We start from the raw sequence: 21,996 nt of genomic DNA on the forward strand, positions 1-21,996 counted from the left end.
GGCTAGAAGGTTTCAAGGAATCTCCTAGCAAATTCACAGGAATCTAGGATCTTGCAAATCTCCATATCGGAATGCACTTGTTGTATGATTTGTATCATTTAGATACTCGTACTATGATTTGTATCAATTAAATACCGGAACATATGAATATTTATTAATTTTCGCTCATTTTTTTTTTTTTTGTGTATTCTCAAACGCTCGTTATATATATATGCCACTCTCAATTGGAACAAGGCGGGGATTGTACGACTTTTAAAAGCTAATGCGTATAATTAAGGGAAGTGATACATTTTAAGTGGTCACCTCATCTACGTAATAGGCACTTGAGAACATGCACAAAAACTTTTCAAAAGTTGAGCTTAAAGTGTCTAGTATGAACATTTTGTAGTATGATTGTTTAAATGAAATTTATTAACAAGGATAAGGGGGTAAATATATTTTGCCAAAAAAATGTTGAAGTTGTATTTGGGCGTGAAAAAATAATTAAAGTTTTTGTGCGTCAAAATTGAAATTTCATATTTCAAATTTTGAAATTGAAATAATAAGCAAGTATGATAAACAAACTTTTTATTTAAAATAATTTTGAAACAAAAATCTATTTTTTATACAGTAAAATAATTAAATAAATCTCTTAATATCTTTCATAAGCTGCATAATTTGATGTTACAGCGTTATACTTCGACTAAGCACACCGTGCTACCCTTGACAACTTGTTCATGATCTTGCATGACTTACTCGTGCTTCTTACGTCAACCTTACTACACTCAAGATCATTAAGGAAATGCTAAATAATAAAAACAAGAGACATTTACCAAGCGAAACTTTTCCATTACCCAAGAGGTGAATCATTTGCTTGATTGATTTACAAATGCATAGCCACCGCCTTTGTATACTAATCTCCTAGGAGCTAGTATGTAAATAATATTTGTGTACAAGTCCTTCATAAATATAAAATAAGCATTTTCTTTATAATTCTCAATACGGCTAGAAGGTTCTAAGGACTTTCATAGGGATCTACGGTCTTGAAAATCTCCATATTTCCCTAGAGCTGCTATCCCTGTTGCTTACATAAGCTTCCTACATGATAAAAAAGGCTCCAAGTTATGCTTGAGTGGCATGATGATGTGGTAGGCTGTTACATTAAGGTACTGTTTATTCGCACTTAATGAGGGTTTTCATCTTAGTTATTCTGATTTCAGTCATTAAGTCTGAATCTCAATCATTCAGATCTCAATCATTACGAGTGTTTGTTTTTTTATTATTTTACAAACACTTAATAGGTTTTAATAGATCTGCATGATTAAAATGTATAACAAAATATTAATATCATTAAGATATAACTCAAGTATTTCTGCAAAGTTGACAGTTTACAACTACTCTATCCACTTTCATCAATAACCACCGCTCACTTCCACAACCGCCGTCAATCACCACTCACCGCCGTCAATCACCACTCACCACCGCCACCAATCACCACAGTTAGTCGTCACCACTATTGGTCACAAAATTTACAATTAGCACCATTAATCAATACCATATATCGCCAACCACCATCATCATTCACCCCACTATTAATTATCACTATCATTCCCCACAATTATTAGTCCCCACCATCAAGAACCAATACACTGTTAACCATTATTGTCAATCACTATTACCACCACCACTACCCATAACCAATACTACTAGTCAATACCATCCTGATCAGCACCCACTACCACCACCACCACCAACTGTTGTATAATCTTTTAATTTTTTTTCTATTGATATAGTAATAGACTAATTTAGTACTTTGTTTGAATTTTTATTTATTAATTTTAAATAAAGACAAGTTCTATATGTTCAGATGTTGAAAAACAAACAATCTTAAATTATTTAGTACATAAGATCCAATCACAACATCTTGATATTCAGAATGTATTCAAATTCAAACATTTAAATCTTAATGCACATCTTAACATTCAGATATGTATTCGCAGTTGTCACGACCCGACTCGAGGACCATGACGGGCACCCGGTGCTAACCCACCCGGGTACCTCTTATCGTATATTCGTATTCACATCTAGGTGGACCACATAGCTTACTCATGAATGTTATACATCAATAATGCTAAACTTATTGGGCAACAACACATTTATACCATCATTAACAACTATGCCCACATCAATGTACCTAAGCCGACGAGGTTATCAAAATGATATACAAAATATAAGCCGACAAGGCTTCAAGACATCTAACTATATACAACTGTCTACGAGCCTCTAAGAAAGGTAGGTAACATCATCTAGGCGGGACAGGACCCCGTCGTGCCCATGTATGTACACAAAAGAATAATACCCAAAAGTTGTAGCTCCAGATGAAAGGGAGCTCCTCTAAGTAGTCCCTGAATAAGAAAGCTATGGATCAAGCCTATCTCTCTGGCCACCTGCGGCCATGACGCAGCGCACACAAATAAAAGGACGCCAGTATGAATATTGTACTGAGTATGTAAAGCATAATCAATATCATAATGGGAGCATAAGAGACAACATAAGAAACAACATAAGATGGGAGAATCGGGAGATAGTAAAGTCATCATCATCATTACTTACTTACTTGTTTTTCACAGGGACCTTCCATTTCTAAAGCGTGCTCGTGTACATACATACATATACATTCGTGTTCATATTCATATTTGTATCCATACCATACCCGACCATGAAGGTTCGGTGTTTCGCATACTCGGCCATGACAAGGCTCGGTGATCATACATACCTGACCCTACCAAGGCTTAGTGGTATCCGTACCCAACTGCATTGGTGTGCGCTCGATAGGTATCATACCCGGCTATATAAGCTCGGTGTCACGTTGTTATATCCCGTATTTTGCACATTCGGATATTTTGAGATAATTGCGACAATTTAAAGACAAGGCTATATTTTGATCTTGTTTGGTATATAAGTTGATTATGAAAATATTGATGTGCTAAGGGCAAATTTGGAAATTAAGAAAATAGTTTTTTTTATGAATTACAAAAATTGGTCATGAAATAAAATGGGCTTGAAAAAAAAAGATTTGGGCTTGAGAAAAAAATGGCCAAGTGGCCGGCCAACATGAAGTGGGCCAAGGCCCACAAGGTAGCCCAATACTAATACATAAAAGATGAAAAAGAGAGCTCATATTTCATTTCTATCCTTAGAATTTTCAAGAAGCTTGAAGAAGACCAAAAACCTAAGGCTATTCGGCCAAGAGAAAAAAAAATTGGAGCCTTCGATCTTGATCCAAAAAAATATTTTCTTCTAGTATTCCTACTAATTCAAAGGTCCTCTTTAACGTGGTATAATTGTTGGAGCAAGAAAACCCCTCTTGGTTGCAAGTCCATAATTCTAGACAAGAGGGAAATCAAGGGAAAAAGGTAAGAATTAATCTTCTTTTATATGTTATGGATGGTTGTGTATGTTGTAGTATGTGGAAATGGGTAAAATTCATGAGAATATGGATGTATATATGGTGGTCGTGTGTATGTGTGTGTAGGAATAATGACTTAATTATGTTATCTAGTGTTTTGGTTGTTATTGTTGTGGATTCTATGTTGATAATGAAAGCTTGATGATTGTAGTTGAAGTTGTAAGTGTTGGAGAGTTGTTTTAGAAGCTAAAGTGACTACAATATCGCTTCTTGTATTTATGGAAAATAATGTTGCTAGCATGTGAATTGTTGGTATAGTCCATGAATTTGAAAGAAGAAAATGTATTGTTGTTGCTTTTGTTGCATTTGGAAGGTTTCGGGTGGAATGGAGTTTTGGTCGGATTGTTTGAAATGTTCTTGAATCTTGTTTAAATGACTTTGGATTAGTGTTGGAATATGCGAGCATTGGCGTTGGTTTGATTGTTGTAGTTAAAATGAATGTAAACGGAATGTCGTTGAATTATGTTAAAGCGGGTTACTAATGTTAGAATATGTTTCAAATTGATTGTTGGTATTGTTGAAATAATTGTTGGTATGGTTATTGATAAATTTGGCCGAGTTGAATTCTCGGGTTGGTTGTATTTACAGGGGAGGTGCTGCCGAAATTTCTGTAGACAAGTGCTAGTTAGGATTGAATTCCTAAGTACTTGTAGCTAACGTTTGGTATTTAATGACGTTATTGTAGATCTTGGGGAGCCCGAGACTGGAGTTAGGATTGGTTTAGGAAGCGGACGAGGTATGTAAGGCTTACCCTTTCTTTCTTTGGCATGATCCTTATGAAACGAGCAGATGTCGTATATGAATGATTGCAAAGAAATTCCTATTCTTAGAGCCACTAGGATGGCTAACGTTCTTGATTTCCATAAGCTGTTTCATATGGTTTTGATGTGTATCTATGATGTCCGAAGTTCGGTTGATATGTTCCCGAATGGCATTTGAAAGATAATTGATATGACTAAAGTTTTGATTTTCAAATGCTAGCTCGTTCGATTATTCCGTTGAGACTTTGATATACTTTGATACGTACATATGGTTCCAAAAGCTCTATTTGATTTGATCCATAACGATATCCGAAAGGCACTTGATATGATTAGGGCTGGGCGTTCGGTATTCGGTTCGATATTTTTAAAGTTCGGGTTCGGTAATTCGGTATTCGGTAATTGAAAGTATATACCAAATACCAAACTTTCAAACTTCGGTTCGGTAATTCGGGAATCGGTAAATTAAATTTCGGTTCGGTACGGTATTCGGTAATACTATTTTTTTGCTCATCAATACTCAAGATTTTCCTCTCTTTTATAAGTATGCATATCGATTATAGGATGAAAGGAAGTTGGTTTCACTAAAATGCACAATTACGTACCTTGAATAAAGCTAAGTGCAGCTTGTGAAACCAGAACAGCGACTCTTAGTTTTTCCGACATTATGAAAATGCAGATTAAACCCATTTTCAGAAATAAGAACAAAGATACAAGCTCTCTGAAGTCAGAAAGATCCTGTACAGTTTACTTCTTTCCTTACTTTAGATAGATTACAACAGAGCAATACTGCTTGAAATGCTAGTAATTTACAGACCATAAAATTGCAGGAAATCAAAGGACACCAATTGTTTTCCACCATGAGTGAGTTCAATAAATTTACCTAAATTGAACCAGCAATGAAGCTGGACCATCAAACAAAGGAAGTGACCAGAACTTCAACCCATTTAATTTCCCAGAAACGAAATCAAACTGAAAACTCGAGTTCTCTCTCAATACTGGAAGCTCCACAAAAATCCAAGGAATTGACAAGAAAACCAAGTAACTAGGAGCAACATAATACAAAGAAGTAATTGGATTTAAGCTAATACCCTTTGAAGTCAACAAGATCTGGATCATAACAAGCCTAGTAGCCTCAAACAAAACAAACAAGTATCTGAAGTAAAACACCCCAAGAATCATACTTTGCTTCACCATACGCAGCAATAGCAACACCAACTGAAATAGCAAGCATATTCCCCATAGTTGAGTTCTTGAAACTATCCTTTTTAAACAAGATCCCAATAGTATAAACAACAACAGGCATAAGGGCTTTCAACATTTGAATAAAAGAAACAGAAAGATAGATATAAGCAAAGTTTGAAAGCCAAAGGGAAACAGAATAAAGAGCACCAATAGGGAGTATACAAGTGAGGTAGACATTACGAGATAAAGAAACAGGCTCAACAACTTTGAAGACACGAACAAGAAGGAAACCTAAAGATGAACAAAAGGTCATGTGGATCATTGTAAGAGAGATTTGGGCTGGACTACTGCACTTCAAATGTTTTTACAATGGGCCTTTATTTCGGATTTGGGCTGGACTACTCACTACTGGACTTAATTTCGGTATTCGGTATTTACCGAATTACTGAACGGTATAATTGTAAATACCGAATACCGATCCCGAAATACTAAATTTTATAGTTCAGTACCGAATACCGAACTGAAAACCGAATTCCCGAATACCGAAATACCGAAATAGCCGGTTCGGTTCGGTAATTCGGTTTTCGGTATTTTATGCCCAGCCCTAGATATGATTGTTGCTTGATTTTCCAAAAATAGCTTCTGAAACGCTTGTAGAAGGTTCTGTACTTCAAACGCTTGTAACTTTCTTATACTAATTCGGGTTGACCAGAAACTTGTTTCTGAGTCTTCAGGTATCGGTAAGTATACTTATCCATCGAGTCTTAAAAGTTGACTTATGTGCATTTAGTTTCTCACCACTCTGCTCGTGCATATGGTCGTTAACTTTCTTATGCTGACTCGGATTTACTTGAAACGTATTTATGGTTTGCTAATGATTTCGAGAAAACTAGTTTTGTACTAAAGGAAGCATAAAGTTTGATTTTCAAAAACCACTCCGAAGGGGGTGCGAGATTTTACTATTTAGACTTTCAAAACCACTCCGAAGGGGGTGTGAGATTTTCGAGCCTAAACTATTAGATGTTTTCATGACGTGACTAAGTGTGCTATATACATATGGCCTCAGCTTATGCCTGAGAGTGCTATGGCCTCAGCTTATGCCTGAGTGTGCTATGGCCCCAGCTTATGTCTGAGTGTGCTATGTAACACATGGCCTCAGTTATGTTATGGATCTTTCAAAGTGATACATGATAGTTTTGGAAGAAAATAAAAAGGGAGAAGTTCCCGTTTTGAAACTAAAGTTGCTCCGAAGGGAGTCTTTTGACGGTTTTCAAAGAGTTTCATGCCTTTGCATATTTACATACATGCTCGAAGGGGCTATCATCATTATTATTATGCCGGAAGCGGCACGCCCGAAGGGGATATCATCATTGTTATTATGCCCGAAGCGGCATGCCCGAAGGGGCTATCACCATTATTATTATGCCGGAAGCGACATGCCCGAAGGGGCCATCATTATTATTAAGCCGGAAGCGGCTGCCCGAAGGGGCCATATATGCCGGAAGCGGCCGTCCGAAGGGACTATTGTGATGCTATATTTATATGGTGTATTCTAGAATTTGTGTATGTTGTATCTATATTAGGTATGCTAGAATTTGTGTAAGGTACTATATGGCACGGATTAAAACGTTGTTCCAGGTTACTCCCGGGTTGCTTCTAAACTTGTTTACTGTTATGCTTCTCCTTGTTTATGATTCAGTAATGCTTTACATATTCAGTACATATTCCGTACTGACCCCCTTTCTTCGGGGGCTGCGCTTCATGCTCGCAGGTTCAGGGACGCGGATCGGCAATCCAGCCACCTAGGAGGGGTCGGCACTGGGAGTCAGACAACTCCACTTGCTTCGGAGACTGTTCCTGTTTTGGTATAATTTTGTGTATATATTGCGGGTCATACTCTTTAGAAGTCTGCGAACGGCGTGGGTGTCATGGTTACTGTTTGGCCTTGTCGGCCATTATTTTGTTGTACAAAAGTGGCGGTAGCCTCGTTGGCTCGCCTTGTCTTATGTCATGTATGGATATATAAATATGCTTTCGGATGTTTTGAGTTACAGGTTGACTTCGATATTCTGTTTACCGCTTTCAGACTTAGAAAAAAAAAACCCTATTGAATGCCATATTTGAGAACATGTAACATAAGTTGGGTTATCGGGCAGGATAAGCTCGGTCACTCGTCACGGCCCTAAGTTGGGTCGTGACACACGTAATAGTCATACATACTTAGACACGTATACGTAAGGGTCCATAAGCATCATCAACATCATTACCATTATCGTTTTTGTTACGTCTATCCTTGGAGGATCAACTATCGTATAAAGGATGTAATGGAATCATGAAAGTATCGAGGATCATGAGCTTTAGTAGCTTTGGAGATAAAATCATTTGGAGGACATTATAGAACTCATAAAAAGGATATACATGCCAAGGAACCATTCCTTATCGAAAAAAGGGTTAGCCTTACATACCTCTTTGTCTTCTCAACTATCTAACATTCACCGTGGAAGCTTGAATTACCTACATTTAGAAGGATTCATACCATAGTTAAACCTTAATGATACTATTAAATTCAAACTAGAATAATTTATAGTCTAATGAAAATTGGGCAGCATTTTCCCTATTTCGTCAATTTCCACCATATCACAAAACAACTCCCAACAACCACAATAACATCCATAATACGCTCATAATATCCAATTCAAGTAATCACATTACACTAAGCCTTCAATATTTACCCCCATGTTCAACTCATACTAGCAACTTCATAACCATTTTAGCACATTTTCATATAATGCTTATTCATCACCATTATTACCTTCCACATCATGGTTATATTCATATCATACTAAGAATCATGACTACATATAGATTACTACTCATAAACATCATAAAAGCTATTAAACTCCATTTTCTACTTTCTTCTTCTACCATAGTCTTTCAACGTCTCCATAGTTCAAATAACATGAAATGATCATAAAACTTACCTTTGATTGAGTAGGAATAACCCTTGGATGGAAATACTTCACTTGAAGAAAAACCCTAACTTCAATCCATAGAGTTTTCTTGACTCAAGCAACCCCTAAGAGCTTCCTTGTACTTGATTCCCTTAGATTAATGATATGAGCCTTGGATCTCCTTTGGATTCTTGTATATGAAATGTAGGGAATGTTCTAGAGACTCGGAGAGAAGTGGAGAAGTGTTAAAATGAAAATAATGAAGTTGGATCATATTTATACACTTGAGAATAACTCAGCCCGTCGGGTGTTATACGGACACTTATACGGTCCGTATAACATTGTACGATCCGTATAAGTGGCCGTGGTTCACCATCACGGAAATCATTTTCCTGCTAGGGGTTATACGGACAGTATAAAGTTATACGGACCGTATAAGTGGTCGTATAACTCCACTTCATTGAAATGGTTTCCGTCGTTTCGTTCGATCTCCAATCCTTATGGAACCTTCTTGACACTTGTGTAACACTTCATTACCAATCTAAGGAGAGTTATAACTCTTTTTTAAGACATCATTAAGTCAACATTAGCTCGGTACCTTACGGAATTTTCCAAAACATAACATATACTTTGCCCTCCTTAAGGAACTTTCTCCTCTTACTTCCCACATCTTTGAAATCTCAACTAGGATCGTTAAATAACCTTCCTTACTTATAGAAATATCATACTCGTCTCACCCTGCATTAGTCTATCTATCATATGACGACACGAAAATTTTTCTGAGGTGTAACAACAGTCAGACGTCTTAATCCTAATAAAAATAAACAAGGTCATAGTCTACTTAGGAGAATAAATTCTGTATGCTTGAGCGTGTCTTCCCATATTAACAAATCTTCTTCATTCATGTCTATAGCCTTCATGCGCCAAAAAATTGCACATTGATTTGCCTCTCACCGAAAGTGTATGATAGTGATCTTGTTCACTTCATCAAATATCAGCAATCATAACTAATAATCCAAAGAGGATGCTATAGTATGTTATCCTCTTTGATAAGCTTGACAGTAAATAGGAGTACGTCTCCGCTTTAATTCTTATTCGTATCAAAAGCTGTTACAAATGACTTTGTTCCTTTGTGAAAACAGCAAAGAGTCAAAGTTGTCTCTAAACTATGCTCTAAAAAATGGTTTCCAATCTATCCTCGTCGTCACCAGAATGGCTCAAAATTGCCTTTCTGGACTAATGAAACCTCATTTTACATATTTTATTTTACTCAACATTTACGCGGATTTACCTTCATACGGACTAGTCTTTAATTTTTGCCCCTCAAATCGGTGGTTTTTAATTTCTGCCCTTACTTCTCATTTAATGAAAATTTGTGGGCCAAAGTATCCTTATTCGCTAGTCTATGAAACCAAAGATTCGGGTTCTAACCCCAACACGGGCAAAAAATAAATAAATTCGCAAGGTAGAATTGCATAGCAAATTATGCTTATTCGGGCAAAAGTTATGCCTTAAAGCATAATTCTGTAGTATTGAAAAGGCATAACTATGAAATCTTGCCTTAAGGCATAACTTTTGCCTATGTATTGAAAAGACATAGTTCTATATTCTATGTAGTTCCTTTTCCGGCATAGTTTTGTAGTATAACTTAATTTCTACAAAACTATGCCGACAAGGCATGCTTTACGTAGAAATTATGCCTTATGGCATAACTTTTGTCCGAATGGGCATAATTTGCTATGAAATCATGCCTTGTGATTCTTTTTTTTTTATACTCTGCTTGGGTTCGAACTCAGAATATCAAGGGTATTTTTAGCCACTTAAAGTGCCGAATGACAAAAATTAAAGACCAATAATTTAAGGGGCAAAAATTAAAGACCAACAATTTGAGAGACGAAAACTAAAGACTACCCCGAAATAGGACATTTGTGCGAATAAACCAAAATTATATGCCGCATCCTAGTTAAACCAAAGTGGTCCAAGTTTACTCTTACGTTATAGCGTATCATCGCATAAATAATCCCTACTGTATAAATCCCACATAATTAATAAGTGAACCAAACAACCGCCAATTATATGTCATTTATTTAACTTTATTTTATATTTTAAATTTGAAAGGAAATCTTAAACTAATTAAATATCTTCCCATGAAACTGTGATTCATTTGTTAAAGCCACCAATCATTCTCGCTCACATGTTTTTAGATGGCGTGGAGAAGTGTGGTAGGCAGTACCTTGGGTGTTGGATCCACAGTTGACTTTCAATAATCTAAATTAAGATTGTCTTTTTTATATTCTAAAATCAATTGCACATTACTCCATTAGCTAGAAATTTCTTGTTATGTACACTCAATCCATCTCAAGAAAGATTAATGGCCAAGATTGAACAAGCAGAAAGACTTTTGTTCCATAGTGAACATGTGCACAAACCCAATCACTTCCTACCATCTCAATGATTTTTTTAAAGACAAGTTTTCTTTGATAAGTACAGTGGTGGGTGGTAACTGGTAAGTACTTGTCCACCTTTAATTAGAGGTTTTGAATTTGAATTTTTGAATGAGTTATCTTTGATAAGAAGCGCTTACCTCAAAATGAAACTATCCGACGTGAATTTGAATTTATCGAACTTCAAAATGAGTATCAAACACCGAATGGCCAAAAAAGTCTGGCCTCAAGTGATTGTTGTCAACCGTGAGATACATCGAGGGGTAACAATTTTTAAATGATATTAGACAAATTATTGGTTCAAATTGATTGCCACGCAAGTGCCAACTCACAAGCAGATCTTCATAAAGAAAAGTCCAAAGTTGTTAGAAGTATCTAGCTAGCTGGCTTGGGCAAGCATGCATGCCCACTTGGCATTGAAGTCCCCTGTCCAGTAGATTTCCTGGCTCCCCAAAAGTATGCCATTATTCTTTTGGCAGATTATACCAAACTTTCATGCGTGCAATTGGGTTAGGTAAAGATTCATAGAATAAGAAGGTGACAAATATAGAATTTTATATGATCACAAAATTATAAGCATTATTCAATCTTCAAAAGGCGAAGTAAAACCCTCAAATATTTCCTTTGATTAAAATTTAGTGAGTGAAGTTATTAGATGCCTTCGAGAAATAAGATTTTGATGATCATAATCTGGGGGGAACCGTTTAAGAAGATGGTGGAACTGCACACTTGCGTATTCAGAACATTGTCTGAGTGAGCAAACAAACACCTACCAAACAAAGTTGTTCTTGACATAAAAGTGCCAGTTAATCCCTTTCAACGTTCACCCTATGGAGACAACTAAATATAATGTATACAACATGAAAAAATAAAGAGTGCAAATCATATGGTAAATAATATTTTTAATAAAATGAAAAATCCTATTGAGTCTACTTCGACTTGTCTTTCTTCTTACTATTATATTCTTCCAGTGTATGGAGCTAATGTAAAGTGGAATTAACTTGAGACTAGGATTATACGATCTTAATGAAATTAGTTAGTTAAGAACCACTACAATTCAGTTACTCCGTATAGTATTACTTTTGAAATAACTACATCATTTGGAAACAAAAAAGCAATTACATCATATGTAAACAAAGTGATCAAATTTGAAAATTGAGAGATAGCTCGCTAATGGAGTTACTAATTCGCATTCTAATTATACAAGGTTCAGCTCGTCAGCTAACATTTTTTACTCTGTAAAGGAATATTTCAATTTTCAACTAAATTGTTTTTTGTATTTTGTCCAAACACATTTTGTTTCGTTTGTTTTTGAAAACGAAAAGAACAAATAGGCTCTCTCAGATAATCCCAAAACCAAGTTCAAACACTAATAAAAAACAAAAACAAAAACAAACTGTTTTCTGGTCCAAGAGACTCCTACTTCACGTGTAGCTCTTTTCATTCACATGTTTGGCTATTTAATCTATCTGACCCTCATGGCCTCATGTGATTACTGTCAGCCGTGAGATACAATGAGAGGTTGATACTCCCAAAAGTATTTTATACCAAATCTTTAGTTTTTGACCAAACTTTTATGCGTGCAATTGGATTAGGTAGAGATGGACAAAATAAGAAGTGGCAAATAACAGAATTTTATATGTTATGGGAGGTAAGGCATTATTCACACTTCAAATGGCCAAGTAAAATACTCAAACCACTGCATGAAGCATCAACCTAGGCACTCATTTGGTATAGATCATGTTCTCAATCATACAAGATATCAATAATAATTATTTCCCTTGAACGAGACATCAATAAATAAGCTCAACTGCTCAAGTACTACTGGCTAGCAAAAGGGACAGTCACAATATCGAATCAATAATAATTCAGACTATCTTCCACAGTAGTGTTTTACACCAAGATAACACAGTGTTACAAATTAAATGACTTTAAGAATTTCTATCTCTTTTCTCCATTATTTCTGGTGTTCAATAGTTACAAAACTGAATCTCATTTAAGCAGACATGACAACAACAGGGGCAAAGTCCCACATTATCAGGGGAAAATGATGAAAACACCCACAGCAGAAATATACCACAGTAGTTTCTCCAGAGCAGAAATCTTCCACAGCAGATTCATTGCCGGTGTATATCTAATGTAGAACTGAACTAGCTAAATTGAGATGGTGGCTGTCTTCCTCCACCAAGCCAAGAATTGTTCTCCAACTTAAGCCAATACTTCGAATTAGCGAAGCACTAATATACGACCAGTTTGCTTCACCTAGAATCAAAAATTAATTAAGGATCAAATTTGCAAAGGTTCTCGAAGCCCATGTATTCATGGCGGTGGATCTTCCCTATCATGTTTGAGACACCAACCCCACCTGTCAAACCAGATAATAAATTTGTAATACCAATTCAATCTGAAATAGAGAATGAAGTCATGATTCATCTGGGAAGATGTTTAAATGTTGATGCTGATGAGGCACCGCCGGAAATACACACATACCTAGTGAAATTGCACTGACAAATATTGTGAAGGCAAGGATGAAGATGATAAGCGATGCTCTTCCTAGTATCACAATCATCCTCCTCACAACATGTTGCCCAACGAGAGCAGCAACAGTTGCCACGGCAACGAAGTACGCAGCTGCGGCAAGAATACAACTTTCAGTTTCGATATAAAGGTGAAAAATCTACCTTATAATCGTTAATTCAAGGGATCAGCACATACCATAGGGAACTGGGAAACGCTTTATAAGGTAATACTCTACAACAGACATTGATGAGGAGAACATCATTGCAAAGGTGGCAGTGGCACTTGAAACCTAGTAGCACAAACACAGTAACATGAGACAATGGCTATAAAGTATGATGAGAACTTGGAACAGATATGAAGATAGACGGGCATCTCAGTGAAGGAAAAATGATAACTTTAACCGTAATATTCAACTACCAACTGAATTTTGAAATTTATACATGCACTGGTTTATAATTGGATAATTGTATTTTTCACTTAATAAAAGATCCTAAATTTTATCCAAATTTAGTCATGGACAACTTCCATGAAATAACTGGTGAAAGATTGTCCTAGACACAAAGCAGTAACATTTTCCTAACTCTGCTTGCCATATATACAGCTGCTAAATATTAAGCATCAAACAACTCAACAACAACAACATGATGCCCAGTATAATCCCACCAGGTGGGGTCTGGGGAGGTAGAGTGTACGCAGACCTTACCTCAACCTTTTGACGGGTAGAGAGGCTGTTTCCGATAGACCCCCGGCTCAAAGAGAGACGAAAAAGCATCATGAATAATAAACAGTAATAATGAGCAGTAATAGCAACAAGATAATATGATAAATAACATAGTAAAAGAAGCAATCAAATAGTACTAGCGAAAAGAACAAGCAATTTAAAGCAGTATAAAAGGCATGGTGAACTACTATAGAAATTAAAACAATTTGATAATCGAAGTACAAGCATCAAACAACTCCATTTACTGATAATCAAAGAAAAAAAACCACCACATATGGGGAAAAAACAAAAAATATGGGAAACTTCAAATGCGACAAGATAAGCTCTTTTACCTGTAAGATTAACATGAATATACAGAGGCATAGGTAAAATGAAACATGGAAGGAAAATTGAGAAATGATATCATGTGTGAAGCTATAGGAAGATGCTTTGTGAATGTCATGATACACAAATATTAATCCAATTTGCCGAGAAATGATGTATCAAAGAATTTTGCTAAATTCTACATTCAAAAGACAAAGCCCTATTAACTTAAGTAACATTATTCAGCACAACCTTTTGTGGGTAAAAGTCAATGCTTCTACTGACCACGGAATTTGTTAAAGATCAAGGGCACATATAAACATTACTAAACAAATGACAACTGAAATTGTCTCTATCAAAAATATTTAGGCATCTTTTTTTAATCAATATATTTGGGGCACCTTATCTTTGATTCTCATTGTTTGAGTTTCTCTTTCAATCCAGGAAGTCAATAATCCGTTTTTTCTAACATATCTAAGATCCCTTCGACTTCACATTTGCATCCAAAAAATTACATGCTTGTACTCATGATTAAAATTTCAATCGTTAATTGCCATTCTGAGTACAAACAAATTATTTTCTCAGCAAGCATAACCAGCAAAATGAACCAACCATAGATTGGTAGCATTTCTGCACCCGATTGTATGAAGAAAAAATGTTTTCATTTTGCTCCATACCACTTAAGGATAACAATAAAAACGCACCTGAGGAGGAACACCCAGCTCCAAAAACATAGGACCCATAATAAATCCTCCACCCAAACCAAGAAGTCCTCCTACCATACCAGCTACTATTCCCAAAAAGCAATAAGTCATTAGTTGCAGCACCTGGAAGTTAGTTCCATCTTCTCCCTTAGATTCAATCTTTCTCCAACCCTTGTACAGGCTAACAGCTTCATAAGATGATACACCGAGGGCAACTGGGATCTGCAGGACATTGAAAGACTTTGTGTTCATTGCTAGAATAACTTTCGGGATTTTAGAGTTTGCATCAACCTTTAACATAGATAAACACGAACCTGCAACAGATTCACCACCCAGTATGTTGGTGTGCAATTGTCTGTATAATTCTATTTCCACAACACACAAGGCGGGTTAGTTTACAAAATTAAAAATACCTTTAAAAAACACCGAGTATATGTGGGATCATAAACAAAAAATACAGATAAGGAGAAATGAAAACCTTGCCAATTTGCAGGCCTAGAAATGCAACCCAAACTATACAGAGGAGTCCAGTTTCCTTCCAGCAAACATTCTCCAAGATAGGCACCTAAAATGACATAGCTGATTAGATCTAAACTATCAGAAGAAGCAGAATATTACCATTGATTCATTTCAAGATCTAAGATAAGTTACCTCAGGTTCAGGTTCTGTTTCTTTCTTTTGAGTGTCAGCGCTGGGACCACCAGGAAGGAGCTTGTATTCTGCGTCTTCACCAGCGCCTAGGACAAAAAAACATATCAGCAGAAAAGAAAAGAACACCAAGACTGAAATCCCAATAAACTCATATATAATAAATAAGTCATTTGTATAACCTACCATTTGCGCCTGACTTTTTCGCAGCCTCAGTCTCCTGAAGTAAGAAAAACATATGATTATCAAAACCAACACTTAACATATATGACCTTATTTACTTAGCCTTGCTAGAATTCAATGGGACAAGGCATGCTATGAACTGTACAGAATGGATGCCACTAAAATGGGTGAAAATAAAGAGCAAAAGTACGGACAATTTAAACATGTTTCACAATGTACAGACTGTATTCAAATAGGGAAAAAAATTCATTAACCTTTTTCATGATAGTCTCTTTTTTCCACGTCTCTACCCCTCGTAAAAAGGCCTTGGTTGATGTAGCTGCAACAATCACGTAAGTTCAGAAGTTTTGTTGGAGCAGTGGGTAAAGGAAACACAAAGTGTGCCATATTTCAAGTGCAGTCTTACCAACGAAGAGTATTATAAGCAGAACTGTTACCATCCAATCAGCAAATATCACATTGAAAGTAACTCCAATACTAATGCCAAGCATCAGCATTGGCTGGATGAGCACGGCCAAATCATAATCAATAATAGGCATATCAATCGTTGGATGCCTGAGCTTTAGATTGTAGTAAACAGTAGAGACCGAAGCTCCCATGATCATGCCTGACAATCAAGAATAGAATCTGTGAGTCCCTTAACCAGGAGAGAGCAGCTAACAGATGAGGAAAATTCAGAAACTAAGACCTGCTACTACAGTGCTTTGCTGATAAAAAGTGTGAATCCAAGGGTTTTTTACTCCTATTCTGCCTATGGGGAAAAAGCATTTTATCAGGGAGTAAATTATCTGATATGCACAGTTGTCTTATCTAGTTGCTAATTTCTGTTTAGAAATCCAAATTGTGACTTAAGCTAAAAGCTATACTTCTCACAAAAAGGGAAAATAATATTCAACAATCTCCCAACATACGATAACTGAATTTAGCTCAAGGACTGTGGAGGGCAAGGAGGTTTAGTGATAAGAAGGAGCATGGAGAACGTTTTCCAATGAAAACTTGAGTCAGGAGTAATTCCAGGTGAAAAGTTCAGGGTCTATTGAGTCATTGCTCATTAAGATCCCTTCTTTTTTCTTTCTTTTTATCATTAAGTTCCTTCCCTTCAATAATCATCGGCAAGTCCAGAAGGATCAGAATAAACAATACATTCACTACAGTTTGTTAAGCCATTGAAACCATGAAATTAACAATCAAATTTCTTACTCTAGTGCTCCCGATCTTACACTTTGAAATTGCAGTAGATGATTTTGGATCAAATCCAACGATGAGAGAAAGCATAGGTACGAATATGCCACCACCGCCAACACCACCTACACTCCCAAATGCTGCTCCCAAAAATCCAATTATGGAACCAACAACAATTTTCCATCCGAATTTCATTTCCTGCAATGACATCCAGTAACACACATTCAAAACTTCCGTTGTCAAACACGTCGACAGGATTAAAGCAAACAGAAGGTCAGGAGCCTAATGAAAATATCGGCGGAGTTATTAAAGTAGGATTTTATAAATCAATATGGCGCATGGATTTGGAAGCCCAATCATAGCTCAGATTTCCAATATGCTACCATCTCAGATGTCAGAAGCATTATTCAGTAACAACAACATACCCAGTGTAATCCCACAAGTGGGTCTGAAGAGGGTAGGATGTACGCAGACCTTACCCCTACCTCCCTACCTTTGTGAGAAGCATTACGCTAGCATCACTTCAAATGGAAAATTAACATAACTACTCTGGAATACAAACTTCACATTGGCCAACTCACTCATATATCTTAGATATATGGATTTCATCTTAGTCTTTTTCGATCAGCTTTATTCGAACATATTCATTACGTTTTCATTCCTTCTTTATTCTTGATCTCAAACAGCAAGTAAATATACATGTTGACATCCATATTCTACAACTCCAGAAAAAAAAAAAAGCAACAAGTGCACAAATATGCACAAAGATAACTTATTGGTGCATTTCATGCATACATAGAGCTAACTACTCCAGATTCAATTTTTTAGTCCATTAATGGTCCCACCTAATCAACTAAATTGTGTTTACTAACTTTACCAACTACCACTATCAATTCAATCCAGCAGGTCACATAACAATAAACAAATCACAACTAGTTCGAAAAATTCAAACCTATAAAAATACAACAGAACTTAAAAAAAAAAAAAAAGGAAAGATACTCCCTCCCTCCGTTTCAATTTGTTTGTCTTACTTTTCTTTTTAATCCGTTTAAAAAATGATGCTTCTTTTTCTTTTTCACAACTCTTTAATTTCAATTTTACACATGTCATGTTTAAGATCGTGGTACATTCCACGTGTCCTTGGTTTAAGAAAACATGATTCAAAGGTATTTTTATTTTCTTAAACTTGGTGTCAAGTAAAAACAGACAAACAAATTGAAACGGAAGGAACAGTAATGAAACATAGATCAAGAATTATTTACCGGCCAAACATGTTGGTAACCAGATTCATTAGGCTTCCACAAGAAATTGACAACAGAAGAAAGTAAATCAGCATCAGATTGGTGAGTAGTTGCATTATGAGCAACACTTTCTCTCTTTAAACTTCTTTCAGCTGAAACAAATATAGCAGCCAAAAGAAAACTCCAAGAAATTGACAACAATGGCCTAAAAACCTTCAATCTTGCTCCAACACCCGCCATAACAACAAAAAAGAATTCTCACAAACTGAGTTTTTCAAACACAGTATATAAACACAAGAAACAAGGAAAGTAGAAAGACCCAATCTCTTTGTTTGGTAGGAAAAGGAAGTTTCCTTTTATTAATGGAAACAGAGAGAAAGAGTAGTGGTACAGTAGTAGAAGGATGAATGAATGAGTGAACATATATATATATAAGACAGAGATGGATACACTACATCAAACGACGCAGTTTGAGTGACTAATAACTACGTGGGTCCCGACACCCGAAGGCAACGGGTCTTCAGTGCACGTTCATTTTGCTTCCCAACTTTTTCTCTCCAATTTTTCCTTTTCTATTAAAGTGGAGTAACTTTCATGAGCCACTTTATCTATTTATAATAAGTATTTTTGTTTCTATTTGCTTTAGTTTACCATAAATAATTTTAAGTTTAACACAGTCATTAAAAAATAATTTCATGATATTGATTGCAATAATTATTTAATTTAATTATTCTTTATTTCTATGCAAAAATCATTTATTGTGAATTGGAGAGAGTATTATATTAGGGTAAGAAGGGCGAAAGGGACATTAAGGCCCATTCCTTTTTAATTAAAATTTTAAATATTTGAATAAAAAAAACTATATACTTGGTTATTGATATATTATTATAAATCCGAATAATAAATTATGGACATTTTTGTTTTCTCACTATATGAATGTGTAAAATTCATCTTTATTTAAAATTAATAAATAATAAAAAATTATTATTTATATGGAAGGGGAATCTTGGAGCAACGGTAAAGTTGTCGGTGTGACCTAAGTCACTGATTCGAGCCATGAGAACAGTCGTTAATATTTGCATTAGGGTAAACAGTCTACATCCCCAGGTTGTGGCCCTTCTCCAGACCCATGAAAGATGCTTTATATACCGGGTTGTCCATTTAATAATTAAATTTATATCAATAAAATTGTATAAAAAATCATTTATAAGTGTATTAATTGTGTAAACTATTTGTTTGATGAAATATGCTCTATCGATAGTGGAAACTGACGATGATAATTATAAGGTATTGGCTATAGATGGAGGTAGCAGGCAGTGGTGATTGTACGACAACGGTGAACGTGATTTTGGTCGAGAAGTTAATTTTAGCTTTTTGCTTTCTTATTCTTTTTCAAAGCTATTTTTTTTTTTTTTTTGCATGCATTGGATTATCAAACTTGAAAAAGTAAACAAGAACAAAGACCTTAGAAAGGCCAAACCCATCGGTAGACATCTGGTCGTCCAGTTCTTTCACTTGAGTATCTAAAGTGGACCTTATTTCATTTAGACACCTAATGTGGGCAATACCTGTTCCAGTTAGACAATTTTTGCACCGTTGGCATGTCGCGTGTTATCAGTCAAAAAAACGCGCGTGTAACCTTTTTTTTTTAATCCTATGTGGCAGCCAACGGTATTATTACTTCCCCATTTATACATATCATCTTTTCCACTTCAAAATAAAATCCAACTTAGCCCTAATTTTAGCCCCTTTTCACAATCAATTTTTTCCCTCAAATTCAAGCTAATATTTTCTGCTTCATCTCGTTCGTTCCATTGCTGTTACTATTATGTCGAGCTTATCCGACTCTTTCATGGAGTTTTTTGATGAACATGCCCGATATTGTAGATGTGGTAATGAAGCATTATTGAAGACTTCTTGGACTCAATTAAACCCAGGTTGCAGATTTTTATGTTGTAAAATACCAAAAGTAAACTTATATCTTCATTCATTCCTTATTTAATTATTTATTAGATGATTAATTGTTGGGTTGAAAATTGGTTTTGTAGAAAATGGGTGGTTGTGATTATTTCTTTTGGATTGAAGATAGGTTGTTGCTGCCATTGTTGCTGGTTTTGTGATGCTCGGGATATGAAAAATCAAGCCAAATTGTTAGATGGAGCAGTACAATATGTTCTCCTTAAGTACTTGCCTTTTGCTAAGTTGTGTAATTGTAATATTGTTAGGATTGTCGGAATGTAATTTGGTTACTGCATTGTTGTGACAATTTTGTATTTTGGCATGGCTGAACTTTGGCCAACAGTCACTCATGTAAACCAGCATTTTGAATGAAATGTTGTTTTGTCTATACTGTATTTGCCAACAATGCTCTTTTTTGACCTCACGCAGTTGCATAAAAACCTGGCCTGTTCTGTTTTGTATTTGCCAACAATGCTCTGTTTAAGCTACATATTATTGCCAACAACAGGTAGGTCAATGTTATTCAACACCAACAGCAGCTATAATTACATTAGCAAAACTGTTTAAACACCAATAACAGGTATATAATGGGCACAAAGTAACCCCAAATAGTAGCTAATATATTAACATGCTCAAGAATGAGCTCAAAGTTAGCATACAAGTAGCCAAAAGCAAACATTAAAATACTGCAAATTGTTTACTGCTACATACAAGTAGCAGATTGCCAAAATAACCATCCAAAAAGAGAAATTGTTTGGTGCCATATTACATTGTCAATTAAGTACTACATCCTATCCTAATACTGCCAATTCTTCTTGTTCTTGTTTGCCATCTGCCTCAATTGGGGGCCAGTGACAGTTTCCTTGTTTTTCCATCTCAATCCTCTAGCTTTATAACCAAGGTCTATGCCTGTTGGACTTGCATCCTTGTAAGCTGAACCAGTTTCTAGAATTCTTTGGCTTGATGTTCCTGGCTGCATTTTAGCAGAAAAATGAAGCATAATCAGTTTTGTTACATGTAGTTGTGTTTTAGAGACCAAAGTTAGAATTGAATTACATTTAGTATTTGAGTTCCACTTGTACTTGTGTATATGCCAAATCCAACATCAGCTGCCCTCTTGTGTCCCCTAGTTGCAGGTTCCTCTCCAATTGCAACCTTGGCTCTCTTCTGTCCAGCAACTTGTTTTCTTCTAAGAGATAGTTGACTTGTTATTCCTCTTGTAATAGGAATACTTGTATCTGTAGGTGGGGCTGGCTAGCTTGAGCTTCTAACTTTTATTGATTGATTCACCCTCCTAACTCTAGTTGTATCATCACAAACTGCTGCTGAAGGTGTAGGCTAGCTTAAGCTTGTAGGTGCTTCTGCAGGGTGTTGTAAACTTTGGCTAGGTGCTTCTGCACCTGGCACAACCTGCATATTTAAAGGCAGTAATCAACTTAAAAACCCAAAATACATGATAAACAAGTTAACCAACTCAAAGAAAACTATTTTACCTTGCAATATTTTTTGTTATGTCCTTGTTGATGACACTTTAAACAAGTTATTTTCCCCCCTTTTCTGGACACCTTTCCATACCTCATCTTTTTTGGTTCATCTTTGCCTTTTGTTCTTTTCTTCTTCGGCCTGCCAGGCATTGGTTTAGGTGCAGGAGGCTCAATCTTTGGATTGTTTGTTTCAGGCCACATCTTCATATTTGGAATTGGTTGGATGAAATGACTACATGCCTTTAAGAATGTATCCTTCCTATAC

At 35.9% G+C, this 21,996-nt stretch overlaps 1 protein-coding gene and 1 pseudogene across 1 annotated transcript; both read right to left on the bottom strand.

Moving 5' to 3' along the window:
* Positions 1–5,085: 5,085 nt before the first annotated feature.
* On the bottom strand, positions 5,086–12,907 carry LOC132637330 (probable sugar phosphate/phosphate translocator At4g32390; annotated as a pseudogene).
* LOC132635658 (sulfite exporter TauE/SafE family protein 3-like) lies at positions 12,639–18,691 on the bottom strand. The gene is made up of 12 exons (XM_060352135.1): positions 18,310–18,691; positions 17,086–17,245; positions 16,272–16,472; positions 16,120–16,184; positions 15,869–15,902; positions 15,686–15,771; positions 15,513–15,599; positions 15,349–15,399; positions 15,035–15,256; positions 13,502–13,595; positions 13,277–13,417; positions 12,639–13,151 (listed from the first exon to the last, which is right to left on the bottom strand). Exons 1-12 carry the CDS (start codon positions 18,526–18,528, stop codon positions 13,066–13,068), a joined length of 1,446 nt encoding a protein of 481 aa, XP_060208118.1. The 5' UTR covers positions 18,529–18,691; the 3' UTR covers positions 12,639–13,065.
* Positions 18,692–21,996: the final 3,305 nt, after the last annotated feature.

The sequence above is a fragment of the Lycium barbarum genome, chromosome 4 (genome assembly GCF_019175385.1).
Source record: "Lycium barbarum isolate Lr01 chromosome 4, ASM1917538v2, whole genome shotgun sequence".
Taxonomy (NCBI): domain Eukaryota; kingdom Viridiplantae; phylum Streptophyta; class Magnoliopsida; order Solanales; family Solanaceae; genus Lycium; species Lycium barbarum.